A 25,975-nucleotide genomic window follows, 5' to 3' on the forward strand; every position below is an offset into this window, starting at 1 on the left:
TCAACCCTGGGCTCTGTTACAACCTAGAGGGATGGAATGAGGTGAGAGAGGGGAGGGAAGTTTAAGAGGGAGAGGATGTATGTATACTTATGGCTGAGTCATGTTAATGTATGGTAGAAACCAGAACAGTGTTGCAAAGAAATTATCCTCCAATTAAAATAAATTTAAAGAAAAGAGTATAGGTTCTTTCTTTCCTTACTCATCCTTGAGAAGAGACAGGGAAGATGGGAGGGATTATGCACACAGTACAAATGGTTCTAATTCTTTTGTGATAGTCCTTAAAATCCAGAGTTTACATTATAAACACAGAACTTACAAGCAAAAAACTTGAACCTGACATGTGCCATGTTATCAGGGTCACCCAAGCTTATGGTTTCTAGTTAACCAAATGAAATGCTTACTATTGCTTATTCATATGGCATAAGCTTTTTTACTTGTCAGCTGAGAGTATTAATTTTAAAATGTGTAGCAAAAGAGTATTCTAATACTAATTATTAAGATTAATGTAAAGTGAGGTTTTCACAGTTTCAAAATTTTATTGAGAATAATCTTTTAAAAAGACAAGCCATAATGAAGAGTTGAAATTTTTGCACAGTAATTTGAAGGTAAACAGTAAAAAATTAAAAATCTAAATCTTAATATGAATATAAACAATTTTTCAGTAGTGTACTTGAATCAGTATTCAGAGATTTGATTTATGGTAAATGTTGAATATGTCATTATTAAAGTTACCTATTATGTAGTATTATATTAAAGATGCTTTCCTATTTAGTCAGAGTATAAAACTTTTAACACACTAATTTTTGTGACTATTGGAATTGTAAATTTTAATTATTGAAGTGCACATACTGAAAGGCAGAGAGAAAGCACATGAATAATGTGCAAAGTAAATCAAATATTTATTCCAATAAAATTATTCATAAAGAGCTGTTCAGATTTTGATACTGTGAAAAATGTTAAAAGCAAGATAATACATTGGCAAAAACAGCTTTAATGAAGAAACATCCTTTATGCTGTCTAAAGGGGGAAAATATTACAATTACTTTAGTAGTTGCATTTATCACTTTTCTTGTACTTAAAGCATCATGTGTCAATTTTAGTGGTAGCAGCACTCTTCTCTCTGGATTAATCTACTTTATCTACTTCAGAAAACATTGAAATAATTATGAAGCATGCATTTGAATTAATAAAACAGATTCACAACAGTTTTTTAAGCAGATTAAAAAAAAAGATCATAGCTGTGATTAATGTCTCCGAGAGGAATTGAGACTGTAAAGTACAGCAAAGAGCAATGAATTGCATTATTGGGTTGGCCAAAAACCTCATTCAGATTTTTCTGTAATATCTTATAGAAAAATTCACAAAAACTTTTTGGCCAATGCAGTATTTTTTAAAAATTAAGGAAATGCATTTAAAAACATGTGGTGCCTTTTAAATAGCCCAATAAAGTTATTTCAAAAAAAGGAGGCAAATTTTTTCTGTAAAGTGCCAGAGGGTAAATATTGAGGCTTTATGGACCACTTGATCTCTGGTACCTACTCAACTGGGCTTCCCACCTGCCAGTGCAGGAGACATATAAGGGCTGTGGGTTGACCACTGGGTTGGAAAGATCCCTTGAAGGAGGACAGCATGGCAACCTATTTCAGTATTCTTGAGAATCTCATAGACAGAGGAGCCTGGTGAGCTACAGCCCAAAGTTTTGCAAAGAGCTGGACACAACTGAAACTCTTTACACATATGCACACACACCACTACTCAATTCTGACAATACAGTGGAAAAACAGCCCCAGACAATACATAAATGAAGGGGTATGGCTGTGAACCAATAACTATTGCTGTGATAGAGAGCCACCTTCTTTTCTAAAAGGTAAATGTAGACATAGCTCATTTTATTGTGCTTTGTCGATCTTGTATTGTTTACAAATTGAAGATTGGTGGCAACCCTGGGTCAAACAAGTCTGTTGGTGCAAATTTGTCCAACTGCATTTGCTCATCCTATTTCTGTGACACGTTTTGGTAATTCTCTCAATATTTTGAAACTTTCCACTGTTTCTTTTGGTAATCTGTGATCAGTGATCTTTGCTGTTACTCTTATAATTATTTGGTGGTGCCACAAACCATCTCATATAAGGTGGCAAACTTGATTGTTGAAATGATAACAAAAAATTGAGAATATTACATAAACCTAGTTGACAAAGCAAAGGTAGGGTTTGAAAGATTAACTTCAATTTTGAATGATGAAGACGTCTTCTGTGTGTAAAAAGCTATCAAATAGCACTCCCTACCCTGCTTATTTAACTTATATGCAGAGTACATCATGAGGAACGCTGGGCTGGAAGAAGCACAAGCTGGAATCAAGATTGCTGGGAAGAAATATCAATAACTTCAGATATGCAGATGACACCACCCTTATAGCAGAAAGCAAAGAGGAACTAAAAAGCCTCTTGATGAAAGTGAAAGAGGAGAGTGCAAAAGTTGGCTTAAAGCTCAACATTCAGAAAACGAAGATCATGGTATCTGGTCCCATCCCTTCATGGGAAATAGATGAGGAAACAGTGGAAACAGTGTCAGACTTTATTTTTCTGGGCTCCAAAATCACTGCAAATGGTGACTATAGCCATGAAATTCAAAGATGCTTACTCCTTGGAAGGAAAGTTATGACCAACCTAGATAGTATATTCAAAAGAGACATTACTTTGCTGACAAAGGTCCGTCTAGTCAAGGTTATGGTTTTTCCAGTGGGCATGTATGGATGTGAGAGTTGGACTGTGAAGAAAGCTGAGCACCGAAGAATTGATGCTTTTGAAGTGTGGTGTTGGAGAAGACTCTTGAGAGTCCCTTGGACTGCAAGGAGATCCAATCAGTCCATCCTAAAAGGAGATCAGTCCTGGGTGTTCACTGGAAGGACTTGATGCTGAAGCTGAAACTCCAATACTTTGGCCACCTCATGCGAAGAGTTGCCTCATTGGAAAAGACCCTGATGCTGGGAGGGATTGGGGGCAGGAGGAAAAGGGCACGACAGAGGCTGAGATGGCTGGATGGCATCACTGACTCAATGGACATGAGTTTGAGTGAAATCCGGGAGTTGGTGATGGACAAGGAGGCCTGGCGTGCTGCGATTCATGGGGTCACAAAGAGTCTGACACAAGTGAGCGACTGAACTGAACTGAACTGAACTACAGAAATATAATTCTTGAAGAGTAAGTTGATATGGAGAACTCCATTTTTTGTCTTACTTTAAGAAATTGCTGCAGCCACCCAATCTTTATTACACCCACCAGTTCAGTCAGCGGCCATTAATATCTAAGTAAGACTCTCCACCAGGAAAAAGATTATGACTTGCTGAAGGCTCAGATGATGATTAGTATTTTTCAGCAATATTTTTAAGTTAAGGTATGTACCTTTTTAATAAACAAAACTATTGTACACTTAATAGACTACAGTGTAGTGTAAATATAAGCTCACTATTAACTGTATTGGGAAACCAAAAAGTTTATGTGGCTCATTTTATTGCAAGATTCACTTTATTGCAGTGGTGTAAAACTGAACCCACAGTATCTCTGAGGCATGCTGTGCAGTCTGTATTATATTTGATTAGATATCAGGGTAATTTTTTAGAACACTTTTAGCACCTGTTTAAAATGTTTCGGCTGACATTACATCCCATATTAGATAAAGATTATGTTCTTACTGAATAATATAGGATTTCTGTCCCTGAACACAATTGAGTAGATGTTTTTTTCTTAAGTTGAAATGCCTCTTTCGGAAAGCAATCTTGTTCTAATGTTGAAATGTGAACAATTATGTTGTCATCAGAGTAGTTTCCTTGTAATTGAAAGAGAAGCATCTGTACAACTTAAGGTACATATGTTTCTTTAGGTATATGAGCTTAGAGAATGCATTTAACATATTGATCCTCAATTTTTCCATCTGTTACATATAGCTCTTTACTTTGAAGACTAGGCTATTCATATATAATGCACTTAAAGTTTTAGACACATGGCAAGTGCTCAGAAAACGCTAAAACCTCCCACATTTTATTCAGTTTTTTATAGAAACAGCATTGGACGTTAAGGAAGAATCACAAACTCCCCTCCTCCGTTTTTTAAAGTACTATATTTTAGTGGTAGAGAATTTTCCTTCACTAGCTGTTTCCTCGAATGAAATAATACATTTTCATATCAGGGTATTTGGAATGGCCTGGGTATTAATCCTAGCTAATACATATTGTTCTCATTGATTCATGTGGGGAATACTATCTGGCTGTTCTGATTAAGATGAAATCACAGGTTGTTAAAATAATCCAGAGATTCATTGTCTTTGCAGTGAGAATCATGCATAAACATTAACTATCTTTGCCTAAGCTTTTAGTTCATTTAGCTTAATTCATTTTCAGATCTCTGTGTCAAAGAGAAACTCTTAAATTTATTTCCTTAATTGGAAAAAATGTGAAATGACATTATCAGAAATTAACTTCTATGCTAAAATCATCGTTACAGATTCAGAACCAAAAAAGTGACCTATCTGTATGAAAACTGCAAAAAAGACACACTGTAAGAGAATGTAACTTTTTGTTTCATAATAAGTTACTGCATTTATTTGCACTTAGAATCATTAAAGGACAGAAGGCTGATAAACTGAGATACTTTTGGCACACACTCACAAAATGCTCCCCAAAATGATGTCAGAAGCTGACAACAGAAGCCATTGCAATCACAAGCCATAAAATCTTATTATACAAAGTGACTATGTATGGACACAAATAACTGTTATTACAGTGGTTTATCAAGATCCAAACCATTTATATTTAGATCATCTATATCTTAAAAGTCTTTTAATTAGTAACTCTTTTCAGCTTAACTGCATTATAGTTATTCATAGGCTCATCTTAACTATTCACACAGATTCAAAGGTACCAGGTACATTCCATTGTCCAACAATAATTTATTTTGAGACAAATACTTCAGAAATTGTTTGAGAATCAGAAATCAACTTCCTGGATCTGTCTGGTCACTCAGCCACCTATTTCTACTCACGCTTCTCCCTCCTTCCTCTCTTTGTCCAAATATAATATTTTTCCTTAGTTAGAGAGAAAGAAGAGAAAGTTACTTGAAGAGAAAGCCCTTTCAGTGAAGGAACAGATTTTTACAAAATAATAATAATTTGGACAGACTGTACTTCAGGAGATTATTCTTTTTTGTCATCCCTAATGTGGGAAAACCTTAGATCAGTAGGAAAAATAAGCATGTGATTAAAATGTTACAAGTAACAACAAGATCATAATACTTCCAAAATTACCTTGTAATGTTTTACTGTCAGTTTACACTCACATACCTACAATGCAATACAGGATCCCCTTTCCTACCCACAGCATGTCACTTAGTTAATATTGTCTGTTAATCACAGCTTCTTGTTTGCCTTTTTTTTCCTTTTATTTCAGGATCTATCTTTCCCCCTACTCCATTGAATTTCTATTCTTATTTCTATTTCTATTCTATTCATTCTCTCTCCTTCCATGTATTATAGTAGAAGCTTCCTAACTGGTTTTTCTTATTCTAAGCATCACACACCAGTAGGATGAAACTTTCATGATATTAATAATGATGCTTCTGTACTCATGTAACATCATAAACTCCTCAAGAATTGGTATCACCCAGTTCTGTTCAGTAGCTCAGTCATGTCTGACTCTTTGCAACCCAATAGACTGCAGCACGCCAGGCTCGTTTCACCCAGCCCTCTGAAATTTGTATTCTTGCCTCTCTATCATGGGGCTAGACCTATCTATCTAGCCTCATCTTTGCTTGTCCCTGTATGAATTTTAACCTTCAATTAAAATGAACTTTTATGTGTACCCAAATAAAAGCAAACTTTTATTTGATTCTGCTTCTTTATTCAAGATGTTTACTCAACTGGAAAATGTGTTCTCTATTAACCTCACCTATTGACATACTGAATTCTCAAACTCCCATTTCTAAGCACATATTCTCCAAGAAACTTTCTCAGAGTTACCCTCCCTCCCTTAGATTGTATAACTCATCTTCTGATGATATGATGATTTTCCTAACAAAGTTCATTTTTATATTCCCTCTTGTACCTCATTACCTTATACATAGGAAGTGCTGCATAAATATTTGAATTAAGTTATGTTATTTTCAAAATGAAAACACAAGAAAAGCAGACCTGACCTTACATTGACTAGAGCAGTGTAGTCAATAGTGTCTGGAAACAACATTTAGAAAATTTGTTAGAAGGTTGGGAATGGACTTTACTATGGTAAAGTAAAAGTAAAGCAAATGGACTTTACTATGGTAAAGTTTACTATGCTTTGTCAAGGGCTCTCCAGCAGCAAAAACCATGATGACCAAAAGAAACAATAGCAAGTAAGTCTGGACTTTGTCTGGTGTGACAAAGGGAGTTACAAAAATTTGATGATGTAAAGAAAAATAGCTTGGTCAGAAATTATTTTCAAAATGTTATTCTTGGGACAAATGCTAAATCATTAAAGGTCTATGGAACCACTTCACTTAATAAACTCCAGCACTAAGATCAATGAAATATTGTAATTGAAAATGTGGTATCTTGCTGAATTTTTCAAGAGTGAAAATAGGCACTGGTATAAAACTTTGGGGACTTCCCAGGTGGTTCAGTGGTAAAGAATCTGCCTGCCAATGCAGGAGACACAGCGGGCACAGGTATGGTCCCTGAATCAGACAGATCTGGAGGAAGAAATGACAACCTGTTCCAGTATTCTTGCCTGAAAAATCTCATGGAGAGAGGAGCCTGGTGGGCTACAGTTGATGGGGTCATAAAGAGTCAGACATGACTGAATGACTGAGCAACAAAAAAATAAACCTATGATTTTATACATGCATTTATTTATTATGCATTTATTCATTTATTGGTAATCAATTTAAATTTTAAACTCAAACATATCATCTGATCTAAATCTCTTGCATAATCAAAGTACAAGATGCCTTTCTTCACAACACACTTGACTTGAATTACAATTTCACATCTTACAGTTAGGGGCCCTTGATGTGAGAGCCCTGTCAATCATTATTTTTGATGTTGAATCCTTGGAAAGGATGTAGCTCTCAATATGGGTCTTGTTATTAAGCTGAAATATAAGATATTTTATGATTAAATTTAATATCAGAATATGGGAAAACACTAAAGAGGGAAAAAACCTTGGGGATTGTTTCAATATTTACCCACATTTATTATGAAAAGTGAAATGTTAGTCACTCAGTCGTGTGTGACTCTGTGACCCCATCAACCGTAGGCTGCCAGTTTCCTATGTCCATGGAATACTCCAGGCAAGAATACTGAAGTGGGTTCAGTATATTTCAGTATACTGAAATACTGAAGCTATTCCCTTCTCCAGGGGATCTTCCCAACCCCTGCCTGCAATGGGGAATGAACCTGAGTCTACCTCATTGCAGGCAGATTCTTTACCATCTAAGCCACCTGCTGCTGCTGCTGCTGCTGCTAAGTTGCTTCAGTCGCGTCCGACTCTGTGCGACCCCATAGACGGCAGCCCACCAGGCTCCGCCGTCTCTGGGATTCTCCTGGCAAGAACACTGGAGTGGGTTGCCATTTCCTTCTCCCCATATTTATTGTACTTTAAACTAAAGTTAATAAGTTTTAAAAACTCCTTAATGAAATCTATATCTTTAAAATATGATGTATCCAATGAATTGTCTAATTTCTGCTTATATATACCTTCTATATAGCTAGATTTACTCTTGAATTATGCTCTTTCCCTACTGAATTCTCAGAAAATCTAAGTTCTTTTTTTTTCAGAGATGACTTGAAATTTTAGGAATTTGATTTCAATTGAGTTTATCTATGCAATTCAAAAATAGATAAAATATTTTCATGCACTCATAAATCCAAGAGAATAAAATCATGCTAGTCACGATTTTCCTTTTCAATACTTCTAGATCCTGGTAACATATTTAGAGGATAGTGCTATGTGAATTAACACTTCTCCAAATTATTTTAAGTCCCTCTGGTCCAGTTATCCTTTCTCTATCTATATCTTTTTTTTTTTTTTTTGGTGTATGTTATTCGGTGTATATTTAAACAGTCAGAAAACACAAGTACCAGTGAATCCAATAAAATCAAGATGTAACTCACATGGAGAAAGAGGAGGAATTATTTTTTAAAGAAATCTTTCTTAAGATAATAAAAATAATACTTGAAAGAAGAGAGAAACAGGGATTAGACTGCATTTCCTTTTAAAGTAAGATCTACTTGATTTGTAAAAATAATCTAATTGTAACTTCTTTTCATTCTCATTTTTAGAAAGAATAAAATTTGTACACACTTCCCTTTCTGATCCGCATGTTTAAACAGAACTGCTCAGAATACCACTGGCTTTGAAAACAAATCAGATGTCTTGATGGTATATACAATGAATGTACATAGAAAAGCATTGTCATATTTTTATCTAATTTTTATCATATTTTATTTTCTCTTATTCACAATGTGAAAATTGTTAATAGTGAAGTCGAGTTAATGGAACACAGTGAGAAAAGCAAAGTTGTTCATATTAATTTTTAAGAATTTTGAAGTATGGTCATGCTCAGATAGACTTGAAAGAATAGCAGAATTAAAACTGTCCCCATGATAATGAGCAGGCCAGAGCTTAAAACATGGAAATACCCATGATACATTTTAATGAAATGATTTATTCTTCATTGGTACTTCATTTTTCATTTATCTTTAAATGAATGTTTACTTTAAGAATATCCTCAATATGCAATGTTATAAAAATGAAAGCATGAGCACTTTGTAAGTGAATATATACATGGCCAAAGTTTAATTTGGCTCTCCATTCAAAAAAAGCAGTGTCGGTGGATATTTGGGCAATATCACTTAATTCATGGTTACTTTTCCCCAAGATTTATAAGCAAAGTGAAAAAATTCAGATGTAGGCTGTTGATACAAAATGAAATATACTAGACTGAAAAAAAAACCCTATATATTCTCAAAACCTAAGTAATACCATGCCAGAGCATAATCATGTATTCACTAACCATGTGGTGTCAAGTGCCCAAGGGATAGCTTCCTCCACATACCATAAGATGGTCAGGACCATAAAACGCTTTGTCCTGATGGTTGCTGTTGACAATGGAAACAATTTTTAAAAGCTACCCTCAAGATCACTCTGGTGATTTTCCAAATGATTAGGTTATGGTGAATGAATAGGGAGTTCTTATAAATAACTGATATGCCAAACTAGTTACAGGAATATAATAATTAAAGCCTGAGTTTAACTTGCCTCTTAACAAAACAGACATTTGGAAACTATTAACCAACAGGCTCTAAACTATAGTAAGATTATTTTTGTTCCTATCTCTCAGAATTGAGAGTTCCATACATTCATTTTCATTAGAGGTACCTCTAACAGAATTTCACCTTTAATATAATTTCTGTGCCTGCTCACATTTTCTAAAAAAGAGAATGTCATTACAATTTGTAACAAACTCGTAAACCTGACCAAGTTGAAATTTAGGAACTGGAAAAGACGATATACAACACAGTCCTGAAACTGTGTTTCCAGAATATTACTGGTCTGACAAATGTTAATAGCATGTACTTAAGACAATATCCTTAAATTGAATTTCAAATCAATTTGCTGGATAATATTCTTTAGCCACATGAGTAAATACAAGCCCTCTTCCTCAATGTTTGTTGTTGTTAATTTAAGGAATATAACACTTTTGTAAAAGGTTAAGAAAAAGTCATAATTTCAAGGTTGGTAGATCTAAACATTTCAATATTAATTTCTTTGTTCTTCATAAATGCTATGAAACAAGAATAAAATGGTTAAATGTAATATTTTTCATTTATTTTCACCTTGTATTTAAGTGTCTTTGATAGTTTCCATCCTAGTTTGCAAGCCACCAAACCTAAATATTTCATCAGGAAATGAACTAGATTAAAGGTAAGCTAAAAACTGGCTTTTTCTTCTTTAAAAAATAAAAATTGTAAAATTAATTTGTTTGGAGGAGTAAAGCTTCTTAGAAATCAACCCAATGAAATCATGGTTCACTGTTTTCAACTAGTTCTATTCCAAACAAAGCATAAAAAAAAAAAAAAAAATCAAATTAACAATATTTTCTAGGCAAAAACAGATTACATAGTATTAGGCATTAGATTAGGCTACCATTACAAATGATTGATTAAACTTAAATAAAGTTTGTAATAAATTATTCCATTTTAAAATATGAATCACAGAACTCATAAATTCAAACTCCTAATAGGATATATGTAAAAATAAAGAAAATTAAAGTACAAATATACAATACTATTTTAATAGGTTGAATTTTGCAATAATCTGTTTTATATAAAGTACATTAAACTGAAAGCCACTACTTTATTTACCTATGAAAGCCATAAAATAGGTAAAATAACTATTCACATTTAAACCATTGGTTTCTCTGCATTTTAAATTCAAACTTCATGCAGTACTGAAGGACAGTAGATTATATTGGATTTAGTCAGACTTCTTTTTCATTTTTTCTAGTAAGTAGAATTTATAAGTAAAGATAGCCAACCCAATAAACCAGATTGAACAGGGCAAAAGCTGTTGGGAAAAATATTCGAGAATAAGAATCAATTTTGGCAATGCGTATGTGTATCCTCCCTTCCCTCCAAGATCCTGTTCTGCAGTCTTCAAAGCAACAGAAGAAGCTGGCACAATCTTTGCCCTCCAAACACTGGTAGCCATAATCATCTTCTCCTTGTGGCAGAGAAAGGCTATTCATTGGAATCAGAGTAGATCCAGGATGGAGTCCAGAGGACATCTGAGTAAGATAATAAATGAGTGTTGAGAAAAAAAATAGCCTAAAAAAGATCAATTTGTCCCCTCAAGGCAAACTCTAAGAGTGATATGCAGTAAAAAAAAAAAAATCATATTTTTCAAAAATCAAACAAATATTCAATCCTAACATCTTTTTTAGACTATAATTTACTTTGTAGCATATACCAATATTATTTTATGGTCCAAAGATTTTGAGGGAAAAATACACTAAAAAATGAAATATATTTTTATACCTTTAAAAAGATGATCTACTAAATTATTATTGACCATGAATCTAATTCTAAAATGAGGATAAACTATATTTTCTATGATATTTTACAGTAAAATATTTATAATACTATAAACATCTGTTGGTTTGCTGTGGTTATATTCTATACTGTATTTTAGTCATAATGAAAACAAATAATAAAGATTCACAAGTTGGTATTGATTTTCTTATCACTTAATACCTATATAGCATATGTTCAAATGTTAATCAGAGTGAAGGTGGTTAAAATACAAGATTGTTAGTATCTGATTTTGGTAAAGCAGAAAATTTTAAGAAGGTGTAAATGAATAAAAAATATTTGAGGTCTGGAGTTGTGGATAAGCACAAAGCATTGTGTTTGGGAGAAAGAACGTGCAGGAGTTAAAAACTCAGCTTGGAAACAACTGATATTCAAAATTTTGCTCATTCTACCAAAATTTGTCTCATTCCAGTCTTCCCCATAGCTGGGGAAGAATTATATTAATGAATGCTTAAATTAAATGGCAAATAAATTATGAATGAAAATTGCCATCTTTAGTAACCCTTATTCTTTAGGACATCCACGTATTTCAGGGGTTATTTTAGATGTGAATCTCACAATATAGTATAATCAGTGGTTTTATTTTATAAACACTGAATACAATGCTGAGATTATCACAATTGTTTTATCCTGATTTTCAATTCTAATGAGAATGTTTATAAAAAATTTTTCATCCTAAATTCTGAAATAAATCTCAAAACTATGAAAATTAAACACTGTATGAGAAAGATTTAGAAAATCAAGCACAAAATGAGAATTTAAAAACATTTGGACTTATATTCAAACCCACTTTATTTCTAAAATAAACATAGAATCTGAACCAATAAACATTAAACATTCAGTAGATGCAAAAAAATAATCACATTTAATGATGTTTTAAAAAGATAAATCCATTACACAAGTTACACTATCCATATTAGAAAAAAACTGTGCAGCTCAAAGATAAACAATGCCCTAAAAACAAATAAATGTGTGACTTAACCTGTGCACACGCATCATGAACAACAGAGGCAATATATAATTATATGTTAATGATGATCTTCTGAGACTGTTACTTGGGTTTACTTGACTGGACTCCTAAATTTTAGTGGAGCACTAACTTATGTACAAAATTGAGATAAATTTGTATTAATTTTCTTATCACTTGATACTTAAATAGCATATGTTCCAATGTTAATAAGAGTGAAAGTGGGTAAAATATAAGATTGTTAGTATGCAATTTCAAGGCTATAAGACATAAAGCACATTCCCTTTATCACTCAGAACTGCCATAAATGGACACCGTGTGTTTGTTGGAAGATATCAGTTTTGTATGAGAAGGATGATCAAACATAAAAGTGCACAAAAATGGAGGAAAACTGCAAATGTTTCACTTAAAATATGAACCAATCCCTGGTGGCCAAAATCATGGAGAACATCTATTGCAGAGACACTTCAGACTGATGGTTTTCTAGTTTCCTGCTATCTCCCTCAAAACACTACTAATCATAAATTGAAACTACACTTCATTGAATGATGAACGTGACTTGAAGTGAATTTTGTATGTGCTAAGAAAAATAACTAAAGAGTTGATACAATATCAGTAAAATAAAATATTTGTGATATACAGATTTGTAATCTGGAACCACTGAAATATGAATTGGAAAAGTATAAACATTATAAACTTTATTTATCTGAAGTACAACTGCATAGCCTACCTTATAATTTCTCAAATAAAGATCCTGATGTCCACCCAAAATAACAAACATTGAGAATATAAAATAGACCTGTTTAAATAATATAAAGAAAACAACAATCGAATAGAATTTTCTTTTACTTCAAATGATGTAGTTTTCAGAATATACCATCTTTTTGTTATTTCAAAAAAATCATTAAGAATATAGCTGAACTTAACATTTTGAGAAATCAATCCCATTCTATTAAAGATACATATGCATCTGGTTATATACTAAATACTCTATTGCTTATAGTTTAATCATATAGTTTAATATACAAATCATATAGTTAATATATAAAATATACTTTAAGCACCAAGGCCAATACTTTCTATTTAGATCATATACTACTACCATTGATAATATTTAGTATTAGCAATTAGCAGACATTGCAGACATTATTAGGTCATGTTATTGATATTATGAAATATTGACTAGTATCACTATTATTAATTTTTCATCAAAAAGTTACATATGAGAATACTTAGTTAATTATCAGTCAAAATTTCAAATATTATGAAACTATATTAGTGTTAAAATAGATGTGAGGTAGATTTTCGTCAGAGTTGTCAATCTTGGTACTTCAAGAATATAGAAGTTAATGTAAATAATTATCAGAGGAAAGTAAAAAATAGAAAGTTAAAAAAATAAACAAATAAACCTAATTCTGAGGGTTGGGACCAAGGCTGATAAGCAGAGAACTGTATTTTCACTTGTACATTTATACATTGTTTGATTTGTTCATTTGTTTTAACCATACACAAGTAAGCTTCTTACTGTATTTCAGATTTCACCAATATCAAATAACCAGTCCTGGGAGCTTTGCCAAATACCATTATAGGAAAGAAAGTTTATAATTGGTGAAACTGTGTATTGATACAGCTTTTCATTATTTTTGGGCTCTAAAAGGTAGAGGATTGCTTATTTATAAAGATATGATATGTATTAGCTGAAGAATGGGCTGTGGGTTGTGTACTCTGGACAAAACAAATACACACACACAAGAATACCTTTCACACTGTATTTCCACTCTTATATTCTAGTGACATTCTCAGTAATATATTACATCTTGAACTCGTGCAGTAGTCTGTATCTCCTTGCTTCTTTGGTAATTCAAAAGTATTCCATGCTACTTACAATTGTCTTTCAAAAATACAGAAATAAATATGCCATCTTTTTGAAAACATTCATAGCTTATCAGTGCTGACAGGGCAAAATCTAAATTTCTTAACATTGTGCTGGAGATTTCAACATCTTGGCAATAAACAACTTTTCTATCCTCAACTTGGCTTAATTTCTTTCCTAAGATTCCTATTTTTAAACCAGCATTGTCCAGAAGTTTCTACTAGTTACATGTGGCTATTAAGCACTTGAAATGTGACCACTGCTACTAAGATTTAAATTTTTGGTTGTTTTTAGTTAATTTAAATCAACCTAGCTAGTGGTTATTGCATTAGACAAAGAGCTTGAGAAACACACCAGTCTACTTTTTATTCTTATATGTAAACCTCAACCTGGATTACATGGTTCCTTCTCTCAAAGGTTCTTACTAATTTGTTTCCTGAAAACTGCAATTTATTCTTCAGAGAACTACTTCAATGATGTCATGCTCTCTTTGTAGTTTTCTCTATCAAATTCCCACTTGGAAGAATTAGTTTACATACACTTTGAATAAATTATTTACAGTGAAATGAGAGAAGCCCACCCACTGCACTGTCACTCACAATGGTATAGCTCTTTCTCAACACCATGTGCTTGTTAGTGTTTCACAAACTACATTACATAATGTCTCAAGATTCGTTTTGTGCATGAGACAGGCCACTTAGTTTGGACTCTGTGGTGGCTATCTCTATTTCAGTATGAACATCTTCAAATATGCTTAACATATCTGTCGTAGAAAATATTTTGCTGCTGCAAAGGTATTTGAAACCAGTTATCTAACTTCTACTTCCTTACAGTGTCTTTGTTTACTTTTGATTTTTACATTGGACTGTTATTTGTACTGTATTTCTTATCTTCTGTTTATACTTCTAATTCATTTTTCCACAACTAGATTTACAGAGCCCTGAAAGCAGAGAACACATTCTGTCATTATTCTCTTTATAGTGTCTTGTCCATTCTTAGTCACTCAGTCGTGTCCAACTCTATGCAACTCCATGGATTGTAGCCCACAAGGCTTCTCTGTCCATGGAATTCTCCAGGCAAGAATACTGAAGTGGGTAACCAACCATTCCCTTATCCAGAGGATCTTCCTGACCCAGGGATCTAACTTGGGTTTCCTGCACAGCAGGGAGATTCTTACTTCAGAGCCACTAGGGAAGCCCATCTTGCCCACTGTTGGTGAAATAAACTTCAAACATTTAACATTTCCACCAACTAAGAGATTACAAATAAGAAAGTTCCATCCTCAAATGGGTATACCAGGCTCCTAAAATAGGTATAAAATAGTTTTCTGGTATTTTTATCATCAAAGGGCTGAATATTTGAGTTTTAAAATGAACAACTCTTTATTTGGATTGTTTATTACCATTGATTTTCTGAGATCTTTACCTCTTTCATAGGGGATCTTGATTCTATAATTCAATATATTTAGTATACTAGATTTAACTGAAAATGGATATTGATACAAACATACCTGAATCATATTCTCAATGAATAGAAATAAAATCCTATTAAAATATATTCAGTTCAGATGCTCAGTCGTGTCTGACTCTTTGTGACTCCAGGGACTCCAGCAGGCCAGGCTTCCCTACCGTCACCAACTCCTAGACATTGCTCAAACTCATGTTCATCCAGTCAGTGATGCCATCCAACCACCTCATCCTCTGTTGTCCCCTCTCCTCCTGCCTCCAGTTTATCTCAGCATCAGGGTCTTTTCAAATGAGTCAGTTCTTCATATCAGGTGGCCAAAGTATTGGAGTTTCAGCTTCAACAACAGTCCTTTCAATGAATATTCAAGACTGATTTACTCTAGGATTAACTGGTTGGATCTCTTTTCCATCCAAGGGACTCTCAAGAAGCTTCAACACAATAGTTCAGTTCAGTCGCTCAGTCATGTCTGACTCTTTGTGACCCCATGAACTGCAGCATGCCAGGCCTCCCTGTCCATCACCAACTCCCGGAGTTCACTCAAACTCACCTCCATTGGGTCGGTGATGTCATCCAGCCATCTCATCCTGTGTCATCTCCTTCTCCTCCTGCCCCCAATCCCTCCCAGCATCAGAGTCTTTTCCAATGAGTCAATTCTTCGCATGAGTGGCCAAAGTACTGGAGTTTAGTTTTAGCATCACTCCTTCCAAAGAACACCCAGGACTGATCTCGTTTAGAATGGACTGGTTGGATCTCCGTGCAGTCCAAGGGACTCTCAAGAGGCTTCTCCAACACCATAGTTCAAAAGCATCAATTCTTCAGCGCTCAGCTTTCTTCCCAGTCCAACTCTCACATCCATACATGACTACTGGAAAAACCATAGCCTTGACTAGACAGACCTTTGTTGGCAAAGTGATGTCTCTGCTTTTGAATATCCTATCTAGGTTGGTCATAACTTTCCTTCCAAGGAGTAAGCATCTTTTAATTTCATGGCTGCAATCACCATCTGCAGTGATTTTGGAGCCCCCAAAAATATACACAATCGTTACAAAGCATCAATTCTCTGGCGCTCAGCTTTCTTTATAGTCCAAATCTCCCATCCATACATGACTACTGCGGAAACCATAGCATTGACCTGGGTTCATGTACTGTTGAAGCCTGGCTTGGAAAATTTTGAGCATTAGTTTGCTAGCAAGTGAGATGAGCGCAATCATGCAATAGTTTGAACATTCTTTGGCATTGCCCTTCTTTGGGATTGGAATGAAAACTGACCTTTTCCAGTCTTGTGGCCACTGCTGAGTTTTCCAAACTTGTGGCATACTGAGTGCAGCACTTTCACAGCATCATCTTTTAGGATTTGAAATAGCTCAACTGGAATTCCATCACCTCCCATAGCTTTGTTCGTAGTGATGCTTCCCAAAGCCCATTTGACTTCACATTCTAGGATGTCTGGCTCTAGATGTGTGATCACACCATCATGGTTATCTGGGTCTTGAAGATCTTTTTTGTATAATTCTTCTGTGTATTCTTGTCACCTCTTCTTAATATCTTCTTCTTCTGTTAGGTACATGCCATTTCTGTCCTTTATTGAGCCCATCTTTGCATGAATGTTCCCTTGGTATCTCTAATTTTCTTGAAGGGATCTCTAGTCTTTCCCATTCTATTGTTTTTCTCTATTTCTTTGCATTGATCATTAAGAAAGGCTTTCTAATCTCTCCTTGCTATTCTCTGGGACTCTGCATTCAAATGGGTATATCTTTCCTTTTCTCCTTTTCCTTTAGTGTCTCTTCTTTTCTCAGTTATAGTAATAAAGACCCTGTCAAAATGGAACTGACATTCACAATAAAAGATAAAGAAGAAAGAAATAAAGAAATACAGACATAAGAAAATGGTAGAAGGATGAAAAGAAGGATGAAAAGATAGAAGGAAGGAAGGTGGGGGATGGAGTAAAAGAAACAGAGAAGAGGTCCATTGTATAATATCACATGGAGAATAAGGTAGAAAGCATTTTTATTAACTTATACTTTTCTTAGAGAGATCATTGAAGCTAAAAATCTATTGTGTTCAAGTATCATCTCCTTCTCCTGGAGGAGGGCATGGCAACCCACTCCAGTATTCTTGCCTGGAGAGTCCATGGACAGAGGAGCCTGGATGGCTACAGTCCATAGGGTTGCAAAGAGTTGGACACAACTGAAGCAACTTAGTACTTACGCATGCATCATCTCTTCCTAAGTAAAATAAATTGAACTTTTCAGGGATTCTCAGCTAAGCAGTCAAAGAGATCTCAAGAATGGCCTTGAGTATCATTGAAATAGACACGTTGACCTTTCAATGACTCTAGGCAAGATCTTTGGTCCTGGCCCATTGCCATAAATAATTTGGTGAAGGAAAGGAAATGCTTGGTTTTAAACTATTCACAATTTGGGGCCTATAAAATAAAGTAGAGTGTTGGCAGAACAGAGACATAGAGAATGAGAAAGGAAGATAAACTCACAAACTATTGAAACAGGTATAAAGGCAATGTGCTACAAGATTTCTGGGTCTAGGCTTGCCTTTGATTCTCCTGGCTGGAACAGAAGAAAAACACAGATTCCACAAAGCCCTTAAATAGAACATTTTGAGACAACAGCAAACAGAGCTATCTATTCTTCATAAAAGTGTGTTCTGATTTACCTGATTAGCGAGACCATATGGTTGAACACTGAACTAGGCAGGGAGTCAGCTTTGATTAGTGATCCAGTTTTTCACTTAAAGTTTCATTTAGTATTGAAAGAGCTAATGAAGCATGTAACTGAACAGAAAGAAGATACTATAGAATTTTATTTTAGATAGCTCTAAATATATTTCTTCTCTAGGTAGTCAATTACATGTTTAACTTTTTGATATTTATAATTTAATGCTTTTAAGCACTCATTTATTTTTTATTCCCTACATTTTCAGCTTTAGTATTTAGCTTCTAGGGCTTGGTAATATATTGTAAATATTCAACATATAGATATTTTTTTTTCTTAAATAACTGTTCTAGAACAATACCTAGAACCTGGGTGTCCTTGATAAATATTTGATGAATGAACAATTATATGAACATCATAATTTTAAAGCTTGCACTCCAGTGTTTCAGCTTCCTGAGTGAGGCATCTGGTAAGGTGACACATGACCTGGAGTCAAACCGTAGTTTGACTGTAGTCAAACTGACTACAATCTGTAGTCCTACAATAGCCTTAGACTATATTAGTATCTATATCACATATTCTTAGAATGAAATTCTAGAATCCTTGTGAGACTGTACATTGTTATCCTATAGTGTCAATTATTTTTATTTTAAACACTTTCATTTACAATGTTCAGAAATAAAATTGTCAAGGTAGTAATTGAGCATAGCTGTGGATGAGTAAATGATGAAATGGAAAATCCAGAGAGGATTCTTGGCTTGGATTAAAGGAAGAAAGTAGAAAACCTGTGTTTTTCTTTACTTAAAAAAATAGCAAATGGGTATTAAACTTGAAGTCATTGCCTCCTGATGCTTTGTCCATTCAGAGCCCATAGTTAATCTTATTAATAAGCTAAAATGACATCAGTTTGAGAGAATCACAGGCTAATTTTACCACGTAAATTCTGAAACATGTACCACCAAAAATGTGTTCTTCTTCCTTGGAATATTGTGGAAATTTGGAAGCAAATACATAAGGCTTTGGTCCTTGGAGTACAACATAATATAATTTTAAAGCGTGGCAAAATTATATAAACAAACTGATGAAAAATGAGGGACAGGAGAAAAAGCATTATATCCTAGAACTTACAAATTTAGCACATAACCTGAAAAATCCCATGCTTCGTTATGTATCTGCTATGGTAGGCTTGGGCTTCCCAGGTATTGCTAGTGGTAAAGAACCCATCCACTAAAGCATGAGACACAAGAGACCTGGGTTCAATCCCTGGGTCAGGAAGATACCCTGGAGGAAGATTCCCCAGTCCAGTATTCTTGCCTGGAGAATCCTATGGACAGAGGAGCCTGGCTGGCTACAGTCCATACGGTTGCAAAGGGGCAGACACCACTGAAGCAACTTAGCACACAAGCATGCATGGTAAGTTTACAAGCTTGCCACTCATGCATAACTGTTTTGTATACTTTTCAAGTATATTGCTATTATGGAACAAATCTGCTTGGAGAACATTTAGTGAAATTAGCAATGAAGTGTCTTATTTTTCAGAATCTTTTAAGAACATACAACATAAAGGAAGGGTTACAAGCTTGACCTCTGGCACCAAAAAAGACCTGGGTTTGAGTCTTGGATTCTTCACTTTCTAAGGCTGTCTTTGTGCAAAGTATTTATTAGGTGCCTATGAGCATAAATGAAATCATGCATGTAAAATAGAGGAGTTCCTGGCACACTCAGTAAAAGTATTACTTTAAGGTTGTTATAATGCCATTATAAAAAGAAATTATAGTTAGTCATCCAATACTTAATTATTTTAGAGTCAGTAGAATTAATTCTAATTAACAAACTTGATGTTTTATAAGTTAAGGTAGACATATGCTTACGAAGGAGGAGTGAGAGAGTACAACTGTATCTGTACAAAAGCCAAACAGATATCTTTCTCTGACATAGAAAGCTGTGTTTTTCAAACACAGTTGAATACCAACATTAAAGAGGAATATTAATCTCTAAAAATTAGGTTTGTGGGACAACCATATTAGAAATTAAAGTCCTATCACAAAAATAGATTCAAAGAGAGAGCTTAAATGAGGAGTTTTCTAGGGCAAAGGATTTACTGCTTGTGGAAAACTTCACAGCATAATAACCACTCTTTGCAGAGGTGATTCAAAAGTAATTTCTAGGGAAAAAATATAAGTATACTTCTGCTAGTAGGAAATATTAGGTACTCAGTTTCATTTTAGTATCTTTTGTCAGGGTACCTCTAGCATCTATATCAGTTTAAGAAAATATAACATGAGAACTCAAAAGAGTATCTCCAACAGTAAGTTGTTTATAGAGATAATTTTTTTTTTTCACATACCGAGGTCTTGAGTTTTGGCTTTTTTTCTCTAGTAGTCTTAACTTTTTTGTTGCTGGTAAAATAATGCAAGGTGCCATACTCCATCAAAGCTGCAAAAACAAAAATGAAACAAACAGAAACAAAGAGATCCATCGCAGTCACATAAGAAACCTTAGGTAAGGACTTCCTGGCAATTGTACTCAGAGTTGTCATAGTCAGCACTGTGGTGATACCTGTGGAGGGGGGGAAGAAAAATAGATGATGAAAATGATCTTAGACCATTTTTGTTCTTCCATTTGATATGGCAATATTGTTTGCATAAATAAAAAATAGAAACAAAAAATATGATTATTCATGATTTACAGGGGAAAAAAATCTGGTAACCATAGCTACATTGTGTTCAGTGTGTTCTTGTATGACTGTTAATCATGTAAATTCTCTGGACTGAAAGTAGGTAACTCCCCATATCTGTCCTTGCCTTCTTCCAGAATAATAGACTATCCAATTTTCATCTGGCCTGTGCCTGCCCGGAAGTACACATTTATTTGCCAGCATCCTTTAGCTATGTGTGGCCACAGGCTGAAATGTAGCCAAGAAGAATCAAGTCAAGGTTGTAAACAAGGACCAAAAGATGTCCTTAGACATTAGAGAGATAGGAAATGCCCTTCTTGTCCTCTTTCTCGGTTGATTTCTGCTGGAATATGATGGCCAGACCATCAGAAGCCACGTTAGACCCCTGTCTAATTTAATCTACAGTGATTTAAGGTTTCCTGTCACACACAGTTCAAATTAATCCAAACTGCCATAACATTTTTATAACTTGTATTAAAACTATTTTTTTTAGTCTCACTAAAGAATACAGGCAAAATGATACCAAGTGACTATTTTTAAAAGACAAGAGTAAATCATATTTTGAAGAAGTCAACATATAAAATGAGGATGTCCCCCTGGACTGAAGCCCTGTGTATGGATCTCTGAGGCTGTCTATTTCTCTTTATCCATGGCCTTCTTGTGTTCTTACCACTGCTCATTTTAGTCCCCCTTACAGATGCACATGCTCTACCTCCTCTTATCTAAACTACCTTACTTCTCATTCTTTGTCTCATGAAACAGAGCACCATTAGTGGAATTGTTTTCTCTCCAAGAAGTACTAAATATAATGCCAGATGAATCTTAATTTGGGCAGTTATTTACACACTGGTAATATCTGGGTTGAAAAAAATAGCACCTCTTTTGTATGATGAAGTTAATAGCCAACTTTTTCTTTCGTGTCTACATTAAACCACACCTTAATAATTTCTTTCATATGCCCATCGTTTTATTTTTGTCATCACTTAGGATTGAAAAAAATTAAGGATGATACAGTTATGATGGATTGGAAGTCATGGAGACAAGTTAAGTTCAAATTCTGACACTCCCACCTATTAATTCTGTGACCTCAGGGAAGTTTCTTAACTCATCTGTGTCCCTCAGCTAAAAAATTGACATGGAAATGTAATACATTTTGTTTAATATATTTATAAAAAATGTATTTACTTCACTTGGGTTTAAAGTAGATGTAAAATCTTTCTTCCCTTCTAATACTAGAGTTTAAATCTATAATTTCCCCCTCTAAGCAAGGCTTTAGCTGCATTTTACAAATATTTATATGCTAATTTCTTACTAAAATTCAGTTTGAAATGTTTTCTAATTTCTCTTATTTAACCCAGGGGCTATCTAAAAGATCATTTTAAAAAATTCCAAATAAATGAGGCCATTATTAACCTATAAAAAGTTTTATTAATTTTTCATTTACTTTCATTTTGTTCAGAAAATATATTCTGGAAAATTTTAGGCTTTTGAATGTTGTCAATACCTTGGTTAATGTTTTGTATGCATTTGAACATGTTGTATATTCTGTAGTTAGGTACAGTGTTTTATAAATATCAATCAGGTAAAGTAGGTTGATTATTTCATTTAAATTTTATATATCTTAATTGATTTTTCCATGTAGTTATTCTGTAAATGAAAAAGAAAGGGTATTAAAATATCCAATTATTACTGTAGATTTTTTTTGTATTTCTCTCATTATTCCTGACAGTTTTTGCTTCAATTATTTTTAACCCAAAATTATAATTAAAGGATTTTCATATAGTAAGTGTGAAATAATCTCAGTGACTACCACTCTTCTCTCTTCCTTGCTGAGTGCACTATTTTTTGTAATTTATTAAATCATAACATTCCTATGGTCAAAGGTAGATTTCCCAAGGTATCCCTTGCTTCCATTATTATGTCTCATTCCAAGTAGATTGATTTCATTATCAGTGATGAAATTAAATTTCACTTGACTAAAATACTATTACATATCTATTTCATGAAGTAAGGAAAACTATAGCAGAACTTAGCTTTTAGATATTTACCTATTTTATTTAGTGTTTATTATCACAGAGTTTAGCTTAAAAATAATATGGTGGATTTCCTATTAAAATATCTCTGAGTTCATGAAATTAAGAAAACATTTAGAATACCAGATATCCAACAGAGATTTCATTAGGTCTCTGCCACCTCCTCAGAGAGGACTAATCTAACTCCACAAGATAACATAGCAAATGAGTATCTACCCACATACCTTGTCATTCTTAGCCATTTACTTTGATTTTTCTTTATAGCTGTTATTACTCACTGACATTTTATCATATGCTTTATACATGTGTACATCACTTTTGTACCCCGCTAAAACATAAATGTTTCCTGTTTTAACATGAACATTAGCACTTTATAACATATGTTCACTGTTAACATTGCAGCACCTAGAACACAACGTATTTCACATAAAGCAGTTGAAAAATTTTGTTAAAATGCAATGTTGAATAAATGAGCTGAGGAAATTGTCATTCAGTGACATATATATGCATGTATGCATATATAATTTTTAAAATATCCTTGCTCCTCCAACTACATAGGATTCACAATTTTAAGAGATATTTTCTAAGTAGACTTGACTATGGCTTATGTTTATAGTTGATATGGTAACATTATAAAATATGAATTCATGTAAAAATACAATTCCACAATTGTCTATTCTCTTTGACATTATGGCATAGGCTTTTGGCTTTGTAGAAACCTAAAGGTATAAAAAATACATCCAAATTATCTTTGGGAAAATACGAAAATAATGTTTAAAAACAACATACAATATTTACTATACTCAGTTGTTGTTGTTTAATTGCTAAGTCATGTCCTAACTCTTTGTGATCCTGTGGACTATAGCCCAACAGGATCCTCTGTCCATGGGATTTTCTAGGCAAGAATACTCAGAGTAGCATACAAAAAGAATCTAAAGTAATTTATTTACCTTGTAACATAAAATAATTTGAAATAATTACAGAAACAACATTCAGATATGGATGCATTGTCCCCAGCTGTATCTATACCTCTCTTTAGACCCTCTGAGAGTTGCAGTTCCAAGTACAGAACTAGGTACTTCCTGTTTTATCTTGCTACTTTTATGTGATTTGAATTTTACAATTTTTTTTTACTATTTACTAAATGGAGTTATTTATTTACCAGCTGCAATAGAACCACAGGAAAACCTCTTTATTTTTGAAAATAGAAACTGTCCCAACTTTTTTTGTTTTTAAGACACGATTATCAGTAGTGAGATTCATGCACTATACTGATGTGGGGAAGTAATCAATTAATCAATAATTTATCTTTGTATATCTATATAAGAGTTTAGGTTATCATTTTCTTTTAAACAAAATGTATAGTAATTAGGGACATTTTCTTATGCCTAATTACTGATTACACTGATTATTGCAACAGATTGCCAAAGAAAGAAAGGAAAAGTTTCTTTTATCAAGTACTAAATACTAATTATCCTTTTAATCAATACAGGCAACTCTCAAAAGTTCACAGAATAATAACACATTTTATAGATAACAGAAGCCCAGAAACTTCTTGTTCCTGTCCTTTGGAACAGTTGAATATTCATTAGTACCATTGTAAGAGCAGGGGATTTAAAAGCCTTCTAAATACACGCTAGTCAATAAATACTGCCTATTAGTGATTCAGCTAAAAATAGTCTTGATGAAAAGTATTGACAATACTGACCACATTTAAGATGCATGGATTATGTATGATTTTCATGCATTAATTCTTATTTAGCTTTTATGCTTCCCTTGACCTCTATTAAAAACATTTCTGAGATTTCCATCTCTTTACAATTCTATTTCTTACTTGTTTACATATATTCACTTCAACATCACACTGCACTAGAGTTATCTGTCCATTTTTGTCTGACTGTAGTCAGAGGAATATTTCTAATATATTAAATTATAAACTTTTAGCACATTAAAAGTTGTATGACACTATGGCATAATATTACATCATACCTAATGATGTTCTTGCAGGTACTGCATCTTTATTGATCCAAAAAGATACCCAAGAAAGTACAACTGTCAGAATACATGGAATGTACGTCTGAATAGTGAAATATCCCATTCGTCTACTCAGGTCAAAGAAAATTGTCATGATAATATAGTCCCCTAGAAGGAAAAAAAAAATTTTGGATATAAAATACAAATAAGTATAGGATTTCAAGCCATAGATTTAAATACAAATGCCACTTGATGCTAGCATTAGTCATTGATTTGTGTTCCTTTCTTACCAGAGATTGTGTGAGAGATTTCAGTTGTGTTCCGTAATCCTACAAATGCAAACTGATATAATCTCCAGTATTTAGGATCAGCCACTTCTACAGAAGGCTTTTTCCACTTATACTCAATTTCATTTTTAGGATATCCATCTAAGTAAAAATTAAAATTAAAAATATATACATTAGCAGATCCAAATCTGTTACTGTTGCAATACCAACATTATCAAAAGACAAATGTTTGGAAATTCTTTCTCATTTTTATATTTTGATATATAAAAATACTGCATAAAATTGGTGAGTATAGTATAAAGAATAATCCTAATGATTAAATAATGATAGTCCATGCTAATTACATTTAAATCAAGAAATAAAATCTTGCTAGCATTTAAGAAAAACCTTGCATCCACTCCAATAGTGTTTCCCCATTCAACAAGAGGTAACCACTGACCTGATTTATGTGATAATCCTCCCCTTGTGATTTTGGTTATATATATTTTTGATAAGCAGTTCTTAAAAATATAGTTTAGGTTCTTTTTGAACTCTGCTTGATTTTTACCATGCTGGATGTATTATTTTATATCTTATTTATTATAATATAGTGTTTATATTCATCATTCATGCTATTTTATGTAGCAGTAGTAAATTTTTTCTGTTGTAAAGATGTGCCAAAATGTATTCATCCATTTTACTGTGTCCACACTTGTAATCTTTCCTGTTGGCTATTACTAACACTGCAGTTTACAATATTATTGTACATGTCTCACAAAACACATATATGCAAAAGTCTCTCTGGTACAAATACTTAGACATGAAATAGCTGGGTTGGGGATTACATATACTTCCCACTTTATGAGATAGTGTCAATCTCTTTTCCATAGAGAATATATTAACCTCATCTCTCACCAGGCAGAGTTTGAAA

At 33.6% G+C, this 25,975-nt stretch overlaps 1 protein-coding gene across 1 annotated transcript in view; it reads right to left on the reverse strand.

The window, feature by feature from the left end:
• Positions 1-8,042: 8,042 nt before the first annotated feature.
• GABRG1 (gamma-aminobutyric acid type A receptor subunit gamma1) overlaps positions 8,043-25,975 on the reverse strand; it is a 90,115-nt gene continuing 72,182 nt past the window's right edge. Inside the window, 4 exon segments of the mRNA NM_001101250.1 lie at positions 8,043-10,814; positions 20,442-20,653; positions 24,794-24,946; positions 25,069-25,206. Coding sequence (NP_001094720.1) covers positions 10,545-10,814; positions 20,442-20,653; positions 24,794-24,946; positions 25,069-25,206 — 773 coding nt within the window. The 3' untranslated portion in view covers positions 8,043-10,544.

The sequence above is a fragment of the Bos taurus genome, chromosome 6 (assembly GCF_002263795.3).
Source record: "Bos taurus isolate L1 Dominette 01449 registration number 42190680 breed Hereford chromosome 6, ARS-UCD2.0, whole genome shotgun sequence".
NCBI classification, from domain to species: Eukaryota; Metazoa; Chordata; class Mammalia; order Artiodactyla; family Bovidae; genus Bos; species Bos taurus.